General features: G+C 32.9%; 1 protein-coding gene across 1 annotated transcript in view; it reads left to right on the plus strand.

The window, feature by feature from the left end:
- The window catches only part of LOC130897824 (protein embryonic gonad-like), a 179,434-nt gene extending 156,274 nt beyond the window's left edge, over positions 1 to 23,160 (plus strand). Inside the window, exon 3 of the mRNA XM_057806743.1 lies at positions 21,037 to 23,160. Within this exon, the coding sequence (XP_057662726.1) occupies positions 21,037 to 21,897 (861 nt within the window). The 3' untranslated portion in view covers positions 21,898 to 23,160. The remainder of the gene's footprint in view (positions 1 to 21,036) is intronic.
- Positions 23,161 to 23,441: the final 281 nt, after the last annotated feature.

Below are 23,441 nucleotides of genomic sequence, written 5' to 3' on the forward strand. Positions count from 1 at the left end.
GAATTATATAGGATGTGGTGCAAAGAGAAAAAGGTAAAGAATACCAATTCCGAAAATGTAGTCTTAGCATATTTTGGAAAACAAACCTGACAAACGATGCTACAAATTTATGAAACTTGGAAAACTGTTGGCCTTCCTAAAACGACAAAATGTGTGCTTCTGGCACAAGAAATCGAACGTATTTTCCAGAAAAATATAAAGGATTTCTTAAACAAAGCTCCGAATGAATTACTACCGAAAAAAAAAACGTGTTGGAGCTTATACAAGTGCACAGTTATTATGGTGTTATATTTTTCTCATTGTTTTAGTTCGTACTAATAATTGCGTATCTGAAGCATGTCGGGCGAACGAAATAGTGAAAATGGAAATTTTCGATGTTGCTTTTTTTGAAGAAAAAATTTCGGTTGAAATTCCAGATTCCAAAACACATAACAGTAAATCATTTTTCATTACTGATCCAGTATGGGTGAAGATCGATAGATTTGTTCAGCTTAGAGGAGGAATAGTAAGAAATCAACTTTCTTCAATTTAGAGAACTCGAAAGGCTTTACAGGCCGCGCTCTTAGAAGAACCACCGCTACGTTACGTGCCAACAGCGGTCCAAATGTACGAGTACTCCAATTAAAAAGGCTGGAGGGATGGAAATCTAGTACTGTGACAGAAGGTGTTGTGGATAGCTCAATGGGGGATAAATCCAAAACTGCAAATATGCTGTCACAATGTCTCATGTCTTGTGAAGCTGTTGCAAGTAGTTCACAAACCTTAGTCCTTTAACAGCAAAGAGATAAATGTTGGAGACGCCAGCGCTGGTACTGGCCCAAATATTTCTATAAACGCTTATAACAATTCAAATTAAACTATTAATTTCAATAAGTAGTTTGTTGTATTTTAGTTCATTGTTGGTTTTTATTGTTTGCCATTAAATAGGTATCATAATATTTGTCAATGTGTTATATTTTTAAGTATAAAAAATATTTTTCTAGAATAGATGAGAAAAGTTTTAACGATCACAATATTTTAGAGGGCGGGAAATGAGGGCGGTAAGTAGAGGTTCAATGACGTTAGTAATGACAGTATTGCAAATTTGGTTGTAAATAAATATATTTTTCTACTACCACTTATGAAAATGATAGATTGCCGATTCATTTTTACCTAAGAAAGTAGCTTATTTCACATATGTACTACAAAATAAGAAAACGTACATGTATTGAAATGCTTTTTTTTCTTATGTTATATATGGTCTCGAACGATAGAGGGAATACGCGAATACAATATGAATCTGGCTGGGTGCCGAAAGGCAAAAGGCCAATTTTAAGACAACTGAAGAAGTAGACAATATGATTTTTTGAGGTTATATTAGTGTTCGAAATAAAAAAAAAGAAATAATAAATTCCAATTCATTACTTCATTATTACTGCTGAGCAACATGCACACTGCACAACCCAAAAACAATGCAAATTTGTTTACTTCATCTATACAGCAACAAGAGGCAATAAACACATATGTTAGAGATACCACCAATAATGCAACATTACAAAATCCACTGCAAATTAGTAACAGATATAATAACAACTTTATATTTAACTTTTAGAAAGTCTCAGAAAAAAGAATAAAACAAAATCTTGTTAGATTTCTGATTTTGTTACTAAAATTGTTTTATTGGTTTTTTTTCAGTTATCAAATATTCCATAATAATTCTTTTCGTTTTTGTCATCTCTACTATTACAAAATAAAAAATATTTCGTAGAGTATTTTAACTTTTTAACACATGTGTGATATGTTTAATTGACTTTCTTATTTAAAAAAATACGTTTGTAATTCGAAGAATTTATGTGGTCGTAGGAAAAAAATGTACACAACTCGTTGGAAAGTGTATTTCGCACTCGTTGCATTCAGCATTCGCCGCTACGCGGCTCATGCAAAACAGTAACTGGTGCGAAATGTATCACTTTCCAAAATCGTTATGTAATATAGTATTTTTTTCATACTGTACTGTAAAGTCGACTTTACAGTACCAATTTGAATCCGGAAAATGACGCTTAAGGTATCCTCCTTTATTTACTTTAGCGACTTCTGTTAATTTTTATTTTTTTTAAATAATAATAGAATAACAAAGGGAGCTATTTTCAGTAAAATTGTCAGATAAGATATTTTATATTTTATTATAATTTTGCTTTTTATCTAAAGCCGAAAACATATTACGATATACATCCAAGATAGATATTCTTGACTCGGCTCCTTCGTCGCCTCGTCCATAAACATCTATCTCGTACCGTATTTGAATCACTTCCCGAACTTATAACGTAAATAACTATTCCAACTTATAATGATTTAAATTAAGGTAGGAAACTTGTCAAACAGTATTCGTAAAAGCAGTAGTATATTTCGTGTGATTGAAATAGATTCAGTGTAAGTAATTGTGCTTCTAAAAACCCGTTCTTCATATTCTCTAATCATACTTTGTATTTGACTATTGGGCTGGTGTTATTTTATGTTATTTTAATTAATTTTAACGGTTTCATTTATCCCACAAAAGATATTCGTGTTCAACTTGTACGGTTATTAGAATAATAGATTTTTTCTTAAAAGTCACAGCAATCGATTCGAATAATAAAATGTCTTATTAGATGTCATTATATATAAATATAAAGTCGGTATTTGGCAATGTGTCTAGGAACTTCACCTTGCATTCAGTACGGTTATTTTACCGTAGTTCCCACGACCCGATAGGTATAAATGCAGGACAGGTCTCGCGGCGAAATACACCAACATTTGAACTTCTGTCACGAATACATGTTATCTTGCTAAATATATATTATTTGATTTGTTCAATTTTTCAGGGGAATTACTTGTAGTTTTGCGAAACGGCGCAATAGCTCGTGGTGCATTCTTCTTCGGATATTTTTTTTTATCAAAACGAATCACGACCGTGTTCATGACTTAATAAAGTTGAAAATATCAAATTAATGTAATCTTTGAACGAAAAATTACTACAAATGCAGCGATAAAGTTTGTTTCATTTAAACACTGGAGAGGTATTGAATATACGAGGGGTCATTACAAATATTGTGAATTATTCCATTAATGAAGCATTTCAATCAGATATTAATGCACTTACCTCGACATCAAATCGCAAATTTTGTATTGACGCAAATTTTTCTTTCGCAAGGAAATATAGACATTATTTAACACTTTATGAGTTACTTTGGTCTTATTTCATCAACTTTTGAAGTTTCAAGATGAACATTACAAATACGACATCAATGGAGCCTCTGTATTACGAGGGGCGTCTGAAAAGTTTCCGACCTCAGCTTGAAATAGGAGATCTATTTTCGCAAGCGTTGAGAGTTTCAAACTAAAATTTAAGTCATTTTGCACGTATTTTTTTAATTTGACCAATATGTAAGTAGATAGATGTGATTTTTTTATGAAAACGGAGAGAAATTAGTAGCGTTCAGTCATAAAATATTTGTTTCTGAAGGTTAATACGCCTACGCAAATGAAAGAGGAGCTGAACTCTGTGTAAGGAGACTGTGTCGCATCATTTATGACTAACGACGAGCGTTCCAGACGATAAAAAAACTGTGGCAACAAGTGTATTATTGAAAAAATTCACCAAATGTTACTGGACGACGTATTAAATGGAAGCATTTGCTTTATAATGACTGAAGAATTCTGCATGCCCAAGTTATCTGTACGTTGGGTTCCACGTTTGCTAAATTTGGACCAAAAGATCATTAGAAGGAACATATTGCAACGCTAATAGCTACAGGGATAAAATTGCACACAAATATTGACCATCAATTTATCCACAACTAAAATGTGTTTACGCCGCTTTGAGCTCATACAGTATCCTATTTATTTTGACAGTAACATTATTGAAAATTGACTTCAACTGGTTGAGCATTACATCTTATCTTTTGTTTTGTTCTATCACGTTTCTTATTGCATCATACCGTATTTTTAATACTAGAGCATTTTGTGAAAATCCACCATAATTTGATTTTCCCATGTTTTTTTCCTCAGAGATACCTGTATCGTCTGCACTCAATTTTATTGTTTCTTCATATATATTTAGGTACAAGGCTACATAGAATTTGTATCTTCTTTATCATGTCATCATTCGCTATTATTTGTTTTTTCAGTTTACCGTAATAATATCTATCTAAATTGCGACTACCACAACTTTTTTCCCGTTTCTCATCAAATAATTTGCTATTCCGTTGTCATAAAAATCCATCATCGCCACTTGTTTAGAATAATACAGAGGTTGGCATGAGTCAGGCAATAAAGTTCCATTGCGAAAAAACAATGCAGCGTCAAAATGACATTATTGGAAGAAATTGTTCATTGCAACGTTTCTCAACGTAGAGAAAGGTTTGGTGGAGCATGTCAAGCTGCAAAGAAGTTTATAAATTCTTATTCAATTGCATTTCGGAGGACAGGAACGGTGCGTGGTCCTTGAGAAGACGCCACAAGGTGTTAGATCACATGCTCGTGGGGGCCACTCAACAAATCCTCGTCTGTCTATCCAAATGTCGATTGTTCAAGGGTGTTGGATTGTTGTCCATTCGCCCACGTAAATCTTCGAGCATTTCCAGATAATTTTGGCCCGTTACGTGACCTTCAAAAAAGTACGGACCATCAAGGCACCTCGCAAGGATACCTGCCCACACATCCACCCTAAGCACGTTTAATTCGTGATCGTTGCCAGACTTATGCCTACCTCTGAATATTATATTATTTAGGGTTACGACACAGAAATTATTTTTTGTAACTATCTGTTAATTAGCATAAACTATTGCTAGCTATTTATATTATTGTAACATTAGAAATGTTATTACAATTCACTAATAGTACTTCCAATTATGCTCAAATAATCATTTTAATTTTTTTCAACCATTATCACTTCACAAATAACTAAAAGGGATCAAGAAGAAAATTTAAAGATCCCAGAAGATCTCCAACAATTCATTCTATTGGTGGTGATAAGGATATAACAGTATAATTTCTTGATTTTTGATTTGAGAAGATCTAAGTTTAGATAAAACAAAAACATATCAGTGAAAAGCTGCTCAGTCACAAATTTCGGTCATCGTGGGTTGATGAGTTTTTCCGAAAACTGAATTGGCTTGAAGAAATCATATTGTCATAAATCCAACTATTGCAATATTCAATACTTTGATGTAGGTGCTAGCAGCCGCATCATATGAATTAGTCGTTTATATTTTCCTTCAGAACAGCTTAGGAATAAATATAAAATAACTTGAGCTTCAATATCTTGTTTTGCTTCAATAAAACCAGCGTGATACCAATTACGTAATCAGATTATTAATCAACATGTAATTAGCAGCGGGTGTCCTGAAAGTATTACTAAAAATTGTATTTCGATATCATTTTCGACATAATATTAATGAGACGAAAGATGAACCAAAAATTAGTGAGAGGAATTTTTATTATAAAAATAATGTTGCCTCCTATTGGTATTTTTAAAATTTTGTTCACGCTCTTATTATAATCATTCCAATTGGACAATTATCTCACTGGGTTTATTTACACTGTACATTATTTACTTTTATTACCTTGTTATGTGTTGTGCACCCAACTGTGTAGGTTGTGATGGCTTTAGAATTGTGATTGCATTAATTCCATCGAACTATTTATATGAAAATAACAGTTTTTTATCACTTGTAATCGTTCTGTTTACAGATAATCGTAGTAGTTCAGAAAAATTTACATATTCTTCGAAGACTGCTAACATAGCAATATGATCTCCAAGAAATTGCAGATATCCCCGTTTTCAAGGAAAATAGATCACCCATCCAATCTTAATCTCATCCCATTAGACCAGTCATGTCAAAGATATGGCTTCCGCCCGTGGGCATTATCAATAAGGCCCGCGACCGCAATGTGTCACAGAAAGAAGAATCATGTTTTTTAGAGCTATTAGACTTCATTAGATTCCTTTACGGATGTTTTAAATACTCATACTCTCAAGTCTACGGATGTTTATGAGTATTTTCAAAGGCATCGCGTGCCTAGACAAGCGAGGGAGAAAGACAGTTTCGCCATCCCTTAGCATCAAGCGAAATTATTCTATTATTTTTGTCGAGAACGATAGAATCTTCCACGTGAACCAAAAAAAACTGGATGAATATTCTCAACTTCAGCAAAATTTGATTACGGAATTAAACAATTCTTTTGAAGACTTTCACAAAATGGATGAAATGGAATTCCCAATTTTCAACAATCCATTCAATTTTGAAGCTTCACAGGCACCAGTTCATTTGCAAATGGAGTTGATAGATCCTCAACCGGACAGTATTTTAAAAGAAAAATTTTATGAAATTAACGCGCTTACATTTTATACACACTATTTCAAGAGTTTGGATAAAAAGCTTGCAGCACGCATTCTCTGCATGTTTGGTAGCACCTATTTATGTGAGTAGATGTTTACCGTCATGAAAATAAATAAGAACAAACATCGTACAAGACTTACGAATGAACATCTCCAATCAATTCTTAAAATAACTACAACGAATATGATACCTGACATTAATGAGCTTGTCAAAAACAAGAGAAGTCAAGTATCCGGATCCTCGAGCTCAACATAATTACCTACCAACTTTTATAAATTTGATGGGATTTTTAACAACAGTATATCATATACTTAATTATATAATTCAATATATAAAATGTTATAATAAATCAGTTCATTTTATTATTCATTATACAAAATTAACGATAACATAAGAACAGAATGGTATATAAAACCAACTTGATCCTCAAGATATTTGAATTTCAATGTCATCCTTTATCACAAAAAAGATCAGTGATAATAAGATTCGCTTAAAGAGCTATTCAACTATCAGATTTAGATACTTAGTTAAGATGCAAAATATAACTAGAGCCTTCCTATACATGTTAATACTGCTAGCCGAGATCTCACAGAGAGTCATCAAATCTAGACATACCTCAGGACAAAAATACTAAGAGAATTTAGCTTTGAGAAAAAGTTCATTCCAGAACTAAGCGGTAGAAGTAGATGGGATCTAAACACCTTATTCAAATCAAATCAATCAAATAGTACATTGATGGTTGAAAAACAGCAGGCAAAACTGGAATAGGAGTTTGCATGCCTGAGACAAAACACTTTGAAAGTTTAAGCAACACAACAAGTATTTTCAAGCCGAAATATACACAATCGAAAAATGTGTCAATATAATAGATAAAACACTGGGAAAGGAGATAGATGAGAGACAAATCAGATGCTGAAATGATCTACAAGGGTTGAGACAGGCAAAGATTATTAAAAAAAATCTTATCTATGCACTGCCGCCTCAATGGACACCTGAAGACGGTAGATTTAGCAGAGGATGCAAGGTGTAGAGTCTCCTACGAAGATGATTAAACTTTTATCCATATTCGAAGTGTGGGAAAGTACGGAACTCCAGTATAAGTATATTGATACATCAGGTGTAAATACTGAATATCCATTGAGTTGCAGTGAGTTGAGTTTGACTGAACTATTTTATCTATTTATCAATAAAGAAGAAGACAAAATGGAAAAATACACTCAATATTCTTTATTTTGAATAAACGTTTTCCTGTATATACCAATATTGTGAGAATTATCTTGTTTGTAACAAATTTTATTGGTTCTATAATCGTGCAGCAGTGATCTAAATAAGGAATGACTGATACAATATTGTCTCTTTACCGTAATCTTCCAACATATTTAAGACAAATAAAACTGTAACAGCCATGCTTTTACTTGCGTAGGAAGTCACGATTGCCTTTTTGACTTTTTAACGGCCGCTAAGGCTGAAAACACGTTTACGTTTCGGATAAAAACAATAACTAATTTTTTTTAAGATGATAGCGAATCAGGTTAAAAGAATCACCCACATCACTAAATGATTTTGTAGTATTATTCGTGATAGCGATTTCATTGAAATCGATTATGAAAACGCTGAGATTTAAATAATAATCGAATATCTTCTGAATGTACTGTATTCAAAATTATTGGAATACTTTGTTCAAAAAATGGGAATAGAGGCCGGTTCAGAAAGATGTCGAGAGATGATATTTAGGTTAAATTCACGAGATTATTGAAGCTACTATTGCAAAGAGCAATGATATTACCAATGTTTTGACATTTTTTTAATTAGAGTTAACCTATCAAATATCTAATCTTACTATTTTGCATATACAATAATTATGTTCTAGCCAACAACACATTTTAGTTCTGTATTTTCCAATAATCATTTCGATTTCTCCGTTTGATTTGATGTTAACAATATTTATCTGTTTCCAAGTTGTTTCCCAATCGCTTTCTACCAGTTTTATGCTGGGCAAGAAATTCTGAGCCATAGTGAGTTTAAACCAGAACCTCCCAAACTTTTTTCCTCTTAAACCACTTTCATAATACTTATTACTAAATTTAGTTGATACATTGACACCATATTACCAATTTGTAAAAAATAAAAAAATCAGATCTAACTATGGAAATTCAAGTAAACTCAGGCTGTAGAGCTTTCCGTGGCCCCCTAGGGAATCACTTGTTTAGACAGTTTTTAATGAATGCAGATCTCATCAAATCTTTTCAATTGGAAACTCTAGATCATCCTCCCTACAGCCCTGATCTGGCGCCCAGCGACTACCATTTGTTCCTGCACTTGAAGAAACACCTGGGCGGTCAGCGTCTTCAAGATGATAACGAAGTCAAAACAGTTGTGATACAGTGGTTAACAAGTCAGGCGGCAGAATTTTATGAGGATATTCAAAAACTGGTGCCACGTTATGACATTTGCCTAAATATTCACGGAAATTATGTAGAAAAGTAGATTAAGGTACAGGCTTTCATGTAAAAATAAAATTATTGCGATATCTTTGCACTTCTTTTTTTAATTCCAAAACAGTACTTACACGTATTTATAATTTGTTGGTCAATAGTGGAATAATCTTTAGGATATTGCTTTCTGACTTCCCTGACCAATTTGTCGCACAACAACTCAATTGGGTTAAGGTAGGGAGACAGTGACGACAAAATCATCACTATTAATACATTATTCATTTCAATTGCTTCCAAATACTTTACGCACTGCTTTAAAAATGCTTATAATTGTTGTCATTCTGGAATAAAAATTTTCTGCCGATAAGGCGTTGGCAGACATTTTACATTAATATTTTTTTTCTTAAAAACCTCTTCAATTGTTACCAGATCATCCTTTCTCCAAAATATTCTCAAACAGTTTTACAGTCGGGATTATATATTACATCCATTTTGCCTTTGACCTGCGTCCAAACACATGTTCTGCAACCTTTCAATTTTTTGTTGACGCCTTTATTACCACTTTTCCCAAAGCCCAGATTCTCTCATTCTCTTTTACACTGTAGAAATACTCAAAGGTAGATCCCTAGATTCGTTAATCTAAACTGTTATTCATGGTTTCTTGAGTAGTCTGTTACGTTTACTAATCAATAGAATACTTTCTCCAGCTTTTGTGTTTTTTGAGGCCGCCCTCAACGTTTTCTATCGCCAAAGCTTCTGGTGGATGCATATTTTTTCACGTCGTAGTCCACGGTATGTCGAGATATTTTTAATTCTGCGACAATGGTAAGTTACTATTAATGCAGGAGTTTCAACTGACAGTTCCTTGTTTTACAAGTCTCAATTTGCAGGAACGAAAACAATTCGTATAAGTTTGCTCTTGGACGTTTTCGGGTCTCATAGGGCTTACTGGGACTAAACTACAATCATGAACACCGAATAGATAGAATAATTAACAAGTTAGCCGGTAATTGGGTTCGTATAAAGTAAATAAATAACGGACATTTCTTATTTTATATTATTTTGAAATTCAATGAATGTATTATAGGGTGGGCAGAAGCTTTGTTTATAGTATATGCCCATATAAATATTATTTCACAATTATTTACTTCAATTAAATGGAACATAAATTGTATTTATTTTGAAAAAATATAGCCGAGGTCGAGGTTTAAGATCCCCCGATTTGACTCCTCTGGATTACTTCTCATGAGGTTATTAAAAATTTGAGGCACATTTGAATAGACCAGACAAAATTGAGATTTAAAAGTTACGACAATGGAAGAAATTAACAAATCAACCCCTACGGTCAAAGAAAATGTACGAGAATTCCAAAAACTCTTCGGTTATTGTCAAGAAGTAAATGGTGGTCATTTTGAACGTTAAATTTAATTGTAAAGTACGTTGAAAAACGCATTCTAAATATTATGTAACATTATTATCTCCATTCCACGTAAAGTTTTGTTATAGAAACGTCATTAAAATTTTACATCTTAATAAAAATGATTTTGCTCAGTTATGATTGCACCAAATTTGAAAACACTTTATAGCTGAACAGAGAACTGGAATCCCTTTACAACTAGGTACCACACGACCCCTTTCTTATTTGAAATTTACGAGGGGGTGCTTATAATTCAGAGGGTGCGCTGAGGGGATAATATTTTCATACTATAAATTGTCAATTGAAGAAAAAAAATCGACCAGCTTCAAGTGTTTTTCATGTAGTACATAATAACGCTGAAATTGAATTTATTCCATAGAAATGGACCGCATTGTATAAATAAAGTATTAGTCATTCAGAGAGCGTTTATCGAATACCTTTGTAACAACCTGGAAATATATTAACTAAAGTGTTTAATAACCAATTAAGGACTCCTTGCGTGATCGGTGAAATGAACTAGCCTTCTATTAGTTATGATAAGAATGTAAATAATGCTTATTTACAGATAAATTATTTCGGAAGCTAGGACGGTGAACATTGATCCACCTTATTTATCTGATCCATTAAAAATAGAATATTAGAAAGAACAGTTCTCAATCTCGTGTTAATTAAACAGAATTATAAAGAAAATCGAGTAACAATATATTGAAAAATTCGTTTGAGTTCTACCGGTTATTAGAATAGTCACATAATGTCATTTAGGTTACCAAAAAATTTTCCCTATTATAACATATTTTAATAATTAATTTCGTTGTCTGTATTATGGAATGAAAAATTTAATAAGAAAGATGTAAAATCTGACGTCATTATCCGATTTTGTTTGCCAAATACTACAATATTTATTTAGAAACAAATTTTACTGTTTATCTCAAGTTTCAGAGAAAACTTTGATACTTTTTCCTAAAAGAACGGTTATTAGCGATATATCTTAGACACTAAGTCAGAATACTTTCAAGTAACTACTAGATTAATTTCATAATGTGGAAAACACATTTTTTTTCAAATTGCTTGTTTCAGACTATTTCGTTTTTCACCTGAACTATCGTTTTTTGTTCTATCTCTTCCAACTATGTACCTAGAACAGCAGGCAACATCACGACGAATCCATTCTAATAGGACTCATAAAATAGACAAAAATCGTTTGATATTCAGTTGTTTCGAAGACGTAAGTACCGATATTCTGGAAGTCTGAAAAGCGATTTCCAGAAAAGACGACATAATTTGTTGAGAAAAAGTAAAGCCGGCGGATAACTTGACTCTAAAAGTTAGATATGAAGATAAACCATTATTTCCAAGCGTTGTTATTTCCACAGTTCTTTTTCTTCAATATCGTTAACGTTTTTATTGATATAACTTACCAAAGTATTTTATTGTAAATAAAACCCTAAACTTCACGAATTGAATTGAAACGTACTATTACTTATTACATAGATAGTTCTATCTTTCTAATTTTCAAGTATGGAGCAGGTGCACTTGCGCAATAAAATCAGTCTAAGCTCCACGAGAATCAATATTTCCCAGTTGACTGACTTATATATGTATAAACAGGACTACGAGAATATGACCAACGGATGGAATATAAGAAGAATATAATATTGGAAATCGTGGCGAAAAAAATTTTACTCAAAATTTCTAATAGAATCTTTGAGAGATAAGCTGAGATTTCTCAGAAACTATGTCCACATCTTGGACGATATACCGAAACAATTAAGCTTTGAGAAAAAAATTGCCTTGAAACTAAACTGCAGAAATGAATCATGGTATTTGAAATGAACAGAAAAGCCATAAAATGGTGTATGGATGATTCCAAAACAATAAACAGATCTGGAGCGGACCCAGAACTAAATACTCTGAAAGCTTAGGTAATGGAACAAGTATTTTCTAGGTAGAAAATTTGCAATATAAAAAAATATTTTTTTCAGTATAGGAATGAATTATAGCTAGCAACAGATGATCGTATTATCTGATAGCAAAGATGCCATTAGAGCCCTGATCTTCAATGTCATAAGATCCAAGCAAGCTGAATGAGCGAACAAATAGGACTAAATTAAACCTTCAATACGTTCCAAGGTGAACTGGAGTGAGGAAAAATGAAATATCAAACAGACTTGCTAAAGTAGAGGCTCTGTAGGACCTGTAACCTTTTGCTGCATTGGCTTCAGAATAATAGGAAAATATTAGAAAAGTTGGAAGATGGGTGTTATTTATAGGTGTTGCAATACGGAAAGATACTTTTGGAAACCTAAAACCATAAAAAACCTACCGACTGTATGAATCCTTGTAAAAGAATATTATCATGAGTCTTGACGTCGTGTCTTCCATAGACATAGGCATAATTGTGGATGCAACGTGCAGATTCTGCTTTACAGACTACGAAACTCCAGAGGACACCTTCTTCAGTATTCTCAACTCTTAAAAATTTATCTAAGAAACTTTAATATTTATTAAATTAATAATTAAATATTTTTGAGTAAATAACATTAAAAAAAATAAAATGTCATCAATGAAATAATGAATTTCGAACAATTAATAAATGATTTCATTCAGCAACATGATTTTTTTTAAATAATTCATTCAGAAGTTATCGAAAGCAAATCTTTTTCTTCAGATTCTGATTTTTTAAAATCATACATATTGAAATTGAATAACTTCAACATTTTGGGGATAGTTGAAATGTTGTGTATGATCCACCATAATCCTATTTTGTAATATTTCAATCGATATTCTGTTACGGAACTTATCTTTACATACACGAAATTTAAGGTTGTGCCCTACAAGTACAGACCAGTGCAAAGTCCATTTTATGGATCGACGAAGCAAATTTTTCAAGTAGGGGTATGTTTAATCGTAAGAACATGCACTATTGGTGTCGAGAAAACTTATTTATTGCTCATCCAAGAAATCCGCAAAGACAATTCAGTATTAATGTATGGTTTAGTTAAATTGGCAGCAAAATAGTGGAGTCAGCTTTCTATGAAGGTACTTTAACAGGCAGGAGATACGTTGATATACTATCAGAGGTACTGGAAGAATATTTGGATGATCTCAATTTGGAATCAAGTAACCAAATTTATTTTCAACAAGATGGAGCTCCTCCCCATCAGGTACGCAAAGTCAGAATATTGTTGGAAAGTCTTTTCCAAGATGGGTGGATTGCTACAAATGGTCCTACATTAAACCTCCCAGATCTCCTGACATATCATTCCTAGACTTTTACTTTTGGAGATTGGTCAAGAACGAGGTCTATAAAAGAAGATATACGAGTCTGGCCGAACTTCCAGATAGTATCGACACATTATAGCAACTATCGACGGCAAAACCGTTTTAAAACCTACGCAACGTGTTCTAAAGAATACTCGAAAATGTATTGAACCAACCGGCGATATTTTTGCACATTTAATCTAGTTTGTATTTGTTTTTTTTTATACTGTAAAGAAATATTTATATTATACCTGTGTTTTATCTCAACCAACTTGTTAAAAAAATAAGTGCCCACAGCCAAATTGTTAGAGAGATGAATGAAGTTAATAAGTTGGTTATTTTTAGATTTAGACTAATGTGTATAAGAGCTTTTATATTCTGTGAATAATTTGGAAAAGTTTGAGCCAAAAATATACAGGGTGTTCTATCGAAAAATATTCTATTTCTCCGATTTACTCGAAAACGGTATAAGCAATTGTTTTTCTGTTTTCACCATCTCAATCAGCGTGAAAAATACCACTACTTTGTTAATTTAATCGACTTTGTATTTAGAATATTGAAAAATTTAGCAATAGTGCGCACATAATTTGAAACACCCTGTATAATTGGAACTATTTCATATAGTCAGTTCAAAAGTTTGTAATTATTCTTTTAGAATTATTGTTTTCAACCTTTAAAAAAGTTTTGTAACGTCGCTGCTATCTTAATAGACCTGTGTCTAATTCAAACTTAACACGAAAGGTAAAGAAAAAGAACTTTAACGTCTCTACAAAGAAATAAATAAATCTATCTTAATCACCTAAATACTTATTGTGCCATTTAAATTTCCGATGAATTTTTGAATAATTAACCTTTTGATCCCATAGCGTGACCAAATTAGATTAGTTTTTTCATATAATTACAAAAAAACGCATACATAAGCGTGTGAAAATAGATTTTATATTTTTGTTTAAACTTATTATTGCCCATTCACCACGTCAAGTAATTTGTTCTATAAAATTGAAAGGAACAATTTCATTTAATTCTGTATTTGTATCACTCTGGTTGACATTCCATCTCATTTAATAATGAGATTGACAGAATTCTATGCAGAATGGTTTATACATAATAATCAGCAAAATTACAGCAACTAAAAGTATATAAAGGATCAGAAACTGTTTAAATAAAAAAAGGGTAAGTAGGTCAATACCTGAACAACTTAAGATATGCTAATGACGCCGTTTTCATTTCACATAATAAAATAGAACTAACTAGTTTGCTAAGCGAACTAAATTCATGAGAAAAGAAAGTAGACCTCAATATGAATTATTCAAAAACGAAAAATTATGACAGATACTGATGAAGACGCAATAAATTTAGAGGCGCTCGAATCAGCAATAGAGAAAATCAAACTGCAGAGATAAAACGACATATTAGACTGGAGACAGAATACTAGAAAACATAGAAGTTCGTGAAATTTTTGAAACTGGGAATAATGATCAGTATTTCTGTAGAATACATTTGTTGGAGTGAAGAAGTCAACAAGGTTCATTGTCATGGTACTAACAGACGAGCAATATATTGTGAAAAGCTATCTTCCTTTTTCTATCCACAGTTTTTAACCATTTGGATTGAAGTAAATCAGAAAGTATGTACTAAAAAAATTGATGATATAGACGAATTTTTGAAATGAAGCATTGATTTCTGGAAACTAGGCAATAATTGATAGGATATATAAGAAGTACTCTTCGATTTTCACAGTAAAATCTCAAGATATTAACGGATGTTGAAAAGATCATGGTCGAAGCGTGGAGAGGTGGGTGGATTTGATATAATACTCTCAATAAATGAGCAGATCAGAGGAGAAAGTTCAAAAGGAACGCTCGAAATTGATTGATAGCAGTGTGTTCAATTACAAATATTTCTGATGACTTGCCGTTAATTGATTGATCTAATTCACTCATATTAGATATCATTTGTGTTAGACTTTGGAAAATTTTCTTTATAAACACAAATAAAAACAAACGAAACGTCAAGCTTGGAAGAAGGAACTCAAAGGAAAGAGGACCCTTCGGCTTGCAGATGATGAGGAAATATGTGCTAACGATAGAAATTGCCTAGAATAAATAGCACGCAAACTAAAAGAAGAATGCAGAAATTGGGACTGCAGATAAACGGAGAAAATATAATGCAGTCGTTTATAGGACAGAATAAAACCAACGTATAACTAATTAACTATGAAATTATAGGGAGATGAGAATATCAAGGAGTTATTTTTGACGCAGAAAGAAAAGATGAAACAGAAATGAAATGTAGAATGAACAGAGCAACAACAATAAATAAATCACCGAATGGAATACTGAAATAGGAAAGCAACGAAAACATAGAATCTACAATGCAATAATTAGGAGTAGATTGGTATATGAATTGGACACGTGGAAAATAGAAAAATAGCTGAAGAAATAGATAAGGGAATGGACGACTTGAGCGAAACAAATAAAACGTCAAGGTTAGATCGGGTTAGAAACTCAACAATAAAGAGCAAATGAGCCCGAGAGAAAAAGTTATAGAACAAACTGAGGAGAAGAAGTTGATTTTGTTTGGGCACGTGCAGAGTATGAGGGAGAAAAACTGCTAATATGCTAAATAATGCAGTGGATCTCACAGGAGGATAGAAAGAGAAGAAGACCAAGATTATCATGGCTGCATGGATCAGTATAAGAGATTTAAAAGATGCAGCGACAGAAAATAGTGGCAAAAATATATTACAAATTCTTCATTCTGTAGGTTGATTTTTTATTTGGCTTTTATCTTACTCTTAGTCCTCAGTAGGAGCCTTATCGAACAAATTGTAATTAACATTATTTGAAAATGTAGTTTAAACTAGACAAAACATGAACTCAAAGTTCGTTATGAAATCAAATGTCAAAAAGTAATGTGACGGAAAAGGTATAAGTCTACGTAATTCAGATATTTATGAATATCCGGGACTTGATGCGAAAAATTCTGAAGTAAAATGATGATGTGAAAAAATAATTTTTTTAGATAACAAAGATTTCTAATACGACCCCTCGTTTCTGAGTTATAGGCATTTAAAGTTGTGAAATCATTATTAATTAATTATTAAATTATTAAATTATACATTCAAACATTATGAATTTTTAATGGATGATTATGTACGTCCATGTAGTATATTTGACGCAATAAATTCTACAATACTATCTGAAGGCCAGGGGCGGCTCATGTCCAATGTTTAATAATCTGTAATTTTTCAGGAACAACCTGTATAATCTAAAGATACCAAAAATGAATTTTTCAATTGATTTTTCAAACACTAAAAGGTACTCTTTGTTTAAATCGATAAAATTTATGGTTTAGGAGATATGTAGATTTTTAGATCGTTTACTTGCCAGGGAAACCGTTCCACATAGAGACATTATAAAGATTTTTTGTATCAAGTCCCGGATGAATCAATTCAATGATAATAAATTCTGTTTATCATTAACTGAATAATATTTATATAGTCAATATTTTGTTGTTTGAAATTAAATTCGTGTTTTTCATTTTGTTTATATTTGTTTAAAGTAGTTGAAGCATCAATAGAGAAAAAATTATCCAGAAATCAAGGAATCATATGGAAATAAATACCTTCAATATAACCCTATATCCAATCCGTTATTGATTAGAATAGTAAACCAAACAAGCCTAGAAAGAAAAGTTGATGAAAAGACAATTGAAGAATATTATACAAAATTTGATTTAGTTCGGCAATAAAATCTGGCAATCGAGTTAATAACTCTGATCATCGTCTAAAATTTTTATTAACGGTAAGTCAAGTACCGCCACAAAAGAGCTCTAATTGCCGCATCGAAAGCCTTTAGATTGTGCTAGTTAATAAGAACAACTGGCAGTATAAAACTCGAACAATTTGTCACGTAAGATAAATCTAAAAGATGACAATAGTAATAATGATAATAATAACACGAGGTGATATTACAAGTCACTTAATTATGTATTGCTTGTCTAAGTCTGTTTTAATACAATGGAGAATTGATGATTACTGTCATTGTGTGACACCGCAAAATACAGAGAAAGTAGATCTTCTTTTGTTATCATAGAAACAGGTGTGGAATCAGAAGTTTTATTATCGGAAAAAATAATGTTGGATTCATTTTGGTTCTGAGATTTGAATTCATATTAATTACACTAGATAAATAGAGCTATAAAAAACGACAAATGCGAAATATAACCCCTAATATTACGATCCCAATTTTGGGAACAACTTTTATCAGGGAAAAAGTTAATTTGGTCATATATGGATAGTTTCTATAAGTGGAAGTTGTTCCGACTACGTGAATCAAATAGTGTATCGTTCTCTCTCTTCTCCGGTCGCTTCAGTTAGTTCTGCGCATCTTTTGCGCGCATAAGTATGCGCAGTATAGATAAAGTGTGTCGAAAGAGAGAGAAAATGAATATTGTCGGCACCGTAACGAAGAGGCGTTTTTTCCCATAAGAACTATCCATGTAGGAGTATTACATATATGTATTTGGTTAGTAGAATGGAACTTATTGCAAATGGAGGACTATAAAATGAAAATAACAGAAAAAATAATTCAAAAGCGATCTGAAAACGGAAAAGGAAAGGGGGTGAGTTTTTAAGGATACACACGGTTTATCTCAATATTCGGTAAAACTAGAAATTCTATGAAAAAAGTCAAATAGCAAAGTTGTGGGCAATAAAAAGATCTACAGCTTTTGTATCGGCACTTTTTACATATAACCTCGAAATTTATGTGAAAAATTGAAATAACCAATTTGTTTCAATCGTTATGTATAATTTTTAGATATTTATGAAAATTTTATGCTACAATTACTCATGTACACCCCCAGACAGTAGAGATATACTGATATTTTGACGTTTTATTTTTTTTTTTCATTTTACCGTGGGTGAGGATGCCCTATTTTCCCGCGATAATAAATACTAAATGTCGTTTGAAAAAAACTGTCATAGAGAGTAAACGTTTCGATAAACAAGTCGTTACTACTACGGGAGCAAAAGAAAGTTCTTTCCGGGAGAGAATAGGCCACTTTTGTCCTGCAAATCAGGGACGATTTTCATTCCGACAAGAGAAAAAATATAAACCAAAAACTTAGTTATTTCAATTTTTCAGTTATGTGTTATCAATAGCACTTGTAGTTTTATCAGGATAAAGCGTTTTTTATCCTCAAAAACTCATCCCATTTCCTTTCCCGACCTAAGATCGCTCGTAAATTATTGTTTTTTTCATTTTTATTATATTTTTCTCGCTTTCCTAGGGGTTTCATTCTACTATTTTTTTTTTGTTCAAAATATTATCGACTCTGGTCTAATATTGAAGAACATAATTGTCGATAATAAAAATTTGATGAATAAGAATTTTATTCTAAACTTCTAATTTAAAATCATCGAAAAGTGCAGTCCAAATTTTGAACAGAGTTAAAAATTCGTTCAAATATACAATAATAGCCATTTCTTTCCTTGTGTGAGCAGTGAATGTACTAATCAATTGAATCAATTAAATTTTGTGTGGTACGGGGCTTAAAATATACAAAAATTAGTGATGTTTTTATGTATGCACATACATACATTTATACAAATATTCAACGGTAAATATTTTATCCAGTCAGGCCCTGGAATCAGTTCAGAATATATTATTAATAAGCATTATTGGTTCAGAATTGCACGACAAATTCTAATCCTTATTTAGTAACAATGATATCGTTTTTCATTGTATTGGTGTGCGCCTCGTAATTTGAGATCATGGCTTCGCTACAATAACTTGCAATCTGAATAGATATTGGTTTTTCCGCATGTTTAGAAACTGATCCAATATGACAAGACAAATTTCTCACTTTTTTATTGCGTGTCGGTGTAAGTAATTTTAATATACAATCACGGTAAAGATTTGTGATGAAATTATTCAAATCAAACTATATTTATCGACTAAATCAGTGGATACAAAATCGTTCTATTGATATTTTGTCCATGGCTATTATTCAAATCTCGCGTTGCGTTCAATATTTCATCTATAGAATTATTTATGTGATATTTAACAGTTCGTTTATATAATTGGAACTCAAATTTAGAGTAACTGTTTTTTAATGTTTGATCTTTTATCACGTGAAAGTTGCTAGTTTTCTTTTGTATAAAAGTAGATCATATTTTTTTATCACTAATAACTTTATAATGATATAATTACTGTACAAACATTTCAATAGCACGGAGTTACGTTAAACATGAAATAAGTGACATGAAAGATTTGTATGGTGATAAACTAGATTTGATTCTGTAAAGAGGGCATCCCTAAATATATGACAGATTTATTGTTGTATTTTATATCTGACGTTATATTAGTTTGCATTGCCTTTTAAACGGATCCTTGAATCTCCCTGTTTATTCAGTCTTGCTCAATGTTTGCTGCAATTCCGATCCATCTGCTCTGAGATCTCTTCCTTCAAATGATTTCGATACATAGCATTATGCTTATCACTTCTAGAACGTGCATTCAGTCTCTAAGGAAACTAGTCATAAGTTTTTGGTAATTGATTATGGTTTATGCCGGTCTATCTTCTCTTGAGATGCCGCTGCGATGTCGATTAGATATAATCTTCTAGTAACTGATCACGGTTTTTGCCGATCCATCTTCTGCTGAGATGTCGATATCTTCATTTCTTGAAAGAATTTCGATGCGTAGCATTGTGATTATCACTTTTAGAACGTGCATTCATTCTCTAACGAAATTAGACATAATTTTCTGATAATTGGTTATGGTCTTTGCCGATCTATCTTCTCTTGAGTTGCTGCTGCGATGTCGATCGCTTCATTTCTTGAAAGGACTTCGTGATGTAGTATTGTGTTTATTAGCTCTAGGACGAGTATTTTATCCCTTATATGATTAGACATAATCTTCTGGTAACTGATCGTCCTTACAGCTACTTAACTGTCTGAGTAAATAAGGTAGTGGGTGCATATCTTATTTTTCTTATCAGTTTCAGATATATGAATAAATAGTTGTACTATAAAAGCATTTTTATCTAGTGTTGTATCAAAATAACTGATACAATAATGTGGGAAATTTATCATCAATGATTTCCTTCTGTTATGTAGATAATTGTGAAATCAATTATTTGAATCATTGATGTCACTTCAAAATTAAATGATACATAATGCCAAATAATTTCTCAATATTTGTGAATACTTAGTCCATGAACTCAAGTTGTCGGGATTTCGGTGCATGACTGAAGAAGATTATAGTAAACAGTAGTTATCTCAAAATAAATACGTACACATAAATCATTCAAATATTTAAATTTACATTTTAAATAATTTAAACAACTTGGTGAAACATAATCTGGATGTTCTATAAATATACAACTATTTAATGTACACAAACGACCAAAAAGGCAACAATAGTAGTTGTGTAGACAGTATGTATAATTAGTATTAAAAGCTGTCATTTCGTGAATTAGAATTTCATATTTAAACAAAAGAAACTTTTTTTGTCTCCTGATATATTAGCTTCTCTGATAATTTTTTTTGTTCCAGTCATTTTTCGGCAGAACATATAATAACATCAGCTCCATATCAGAATGCAAAAACAACGGTCAGTGTGTCATCAACAAGAAAAACCGCACAGCTTGCAAAGCCTGCCGACTTAGAAAATGCTTGCTAGTAGGTATGTCAAAAAGTGGATCTCGATATGGCAGGCGTTCAAACTGGTTCAAAATTCATTGTTTACTACAAGAGCAACAGCAACAGCAACAACAAGCCGTTCCAAATATGGCGGCAGCAACGAATATGCTGCGACCTCATCCGTATCTGTCTCCACTTTTTCGAAATCACGCCTTAACAACTCAACATACGACGAGAGATACTGGAAAGTCTTCGGAATCCGATAGTGGCGCTTCATCAGCAGATCCAGAAGATGATCTCCGATCCAACAGCGCGCTAAGTTTTCTTAAATCATCTGCATCACCTACTAGTGACCGTGATTTTTATGCTTCTAAAAAACTTCCGTCCCCTTCAAGTGACTCTGAATTTTTCGCACGGAAAAAAATCGTTACTAGTGCCTTAAATAATGTGCCTTCTGTTTCACCTGCGTCTTTGCCTTCGGTATCACCAAGCGGTGTTGTTCCTAAGTGGTTGCCTCCCTTACAAGGACTCGGAGATCCTACAGCTTGGAAAGATGTATGGAGAGCTCCTCCTCCAATCGCAGCACCAGCGCCCGATCAAGATCAACCCATTGATCTTTCTGTCAAGTCTCAAAGTACCGCTTCGTTATTGAATCATTCTGATGAATCTGATGACGATCAGGAACTCAATATAGATGTAGGAATTGATGAGCCTTCGAAGTCTATGCCATTAGACTTGACTTTAGATAGGCCAGTGACAGATGTTACTAATTGAGCATTTGTGATTGTACAATTATTTAATTGGGACTTTGTATTATGTGTGCCAGTAAATAGAGCAACAGTTTTTTCAAATATATTCAATGAGATAGGGTTAATGAAATTATTATTGAATCTGATTCCATGAAATTCCAGATATTAAATCGAATTTTCAGAGGAAAAACAATTTATTTCAAAAGCAAACGTGGTCTAGTAAAATATCATCTAGAAAACGACTAACTAGTTTCCCCTATACGGAATAATATTGCGAACAAAAAAGAAGATGTTTCTGTTCTCAACCGTCAGAATCTGCAGTCGTTTCTTTCCATCAGTTCGAGGTGCATACTTAAAACCTCTTATAACTCTCAAGATAGATTTGCTCTGCCTAATGTATTTCTTCTAACTCTTCTGGTCGTTGTCTTATACTTTTTTGTTTTAGCCATATTGTGCTTTCCAGTAGATTAACCCTCTCTTTGTTTCCCCTTTTTATTATACCAATGCAGATTCCACTAAAGTTATCTGAGCCCCTTCTCTCCTGGTTTATCAGCTACCTCCCAATTCTCTCTATTCCAATGTGTCCTGGTATTCGGAATAGGTAAGTTCGTTATATATGTATGATTAGTTATAGTTAACGATTTCGAAACCATTCATATTAAATAAGGCTCATCTCCCAATACCATAAATTTGCACTTGGACTTAGAATATTTGTTACTAAAGGTGGTCCAACCAAAACGCACGATGTTAATTGTAAATGAAACAAAAAGGTGTGCGGAGAATTATCTTAATATTTTTTATAATGATAGAAGGATCTATGACAATTATGTGTGAAACAAAATATCGGCCAAATGCTCGCCACGGCTTCGGTGGCATACCTCTATCCGATGGTTCATATTTTCAATGACTGTGAGATATAATTGAGGTTCAATTGAGGTTAATGCGCCGAATTATCTCATCCTTTAGCTCTTGAATTGTTCTTGGCTTATTGACGTACACTTTTTCTTTCAAATATCCCCAAAGAAAGAAGTCCAACGGTGTCGAATCACATGATCGTGGCAGCCAATTAACACGCCAGGACGTGAGATAACACGACCATTGAATTTCTCGCACAAAAGAGCCATTGTTTCGTTGGCTGTGTGGCAAGTGACACCATCCTGTTGGAACCACATATCTTCCAGGTCCATATCGTTAGTTTCTGGCCACAAGAAGTCGGTTATCATCTCGCGATGGCGAATACCATTCACGGTGGATTCTCATTTGCCCAAATGCGGTAATTCTGCTTGTTAACGAATCCTTTGAGGCGATTTGAGTGTGCCCCGTCGCTGAAGATGATTTTCTTTGTGAAGTCACCATTCACTTATGTTTGTTCAACCAACCATTCGGCGTAGTGAAGACGCTTGAAATGGTCAGCAGGCTTCAGCTCTTGAGTTCGTGAGATGTTTAATTGTTGGGCACGACGACGAGACGAGGTTGACGGCTCTTCTGCCACACAATCGCGAACAACAGCAATGGTTTTCGCAGAACGAACGGGGCGCCCATGCACAGATGTTTTCACATTTCCATTTG

Source organism: Diorhabda carinulata, chromosome 9, assembly GCF_026250575.1.
Source record: "Diorhabda carinulata isolate Delta chromosome 9, icDioCari1.1, whole genome shotgun sequence".
Taxonomy (NCBI): domain Eukaryota; kingdom Metazoa; phylum Arthropoda; class Insecta; order Coleoptera; family Chrysomelidae; genus Diorhabda; species Diorhabda carinulata.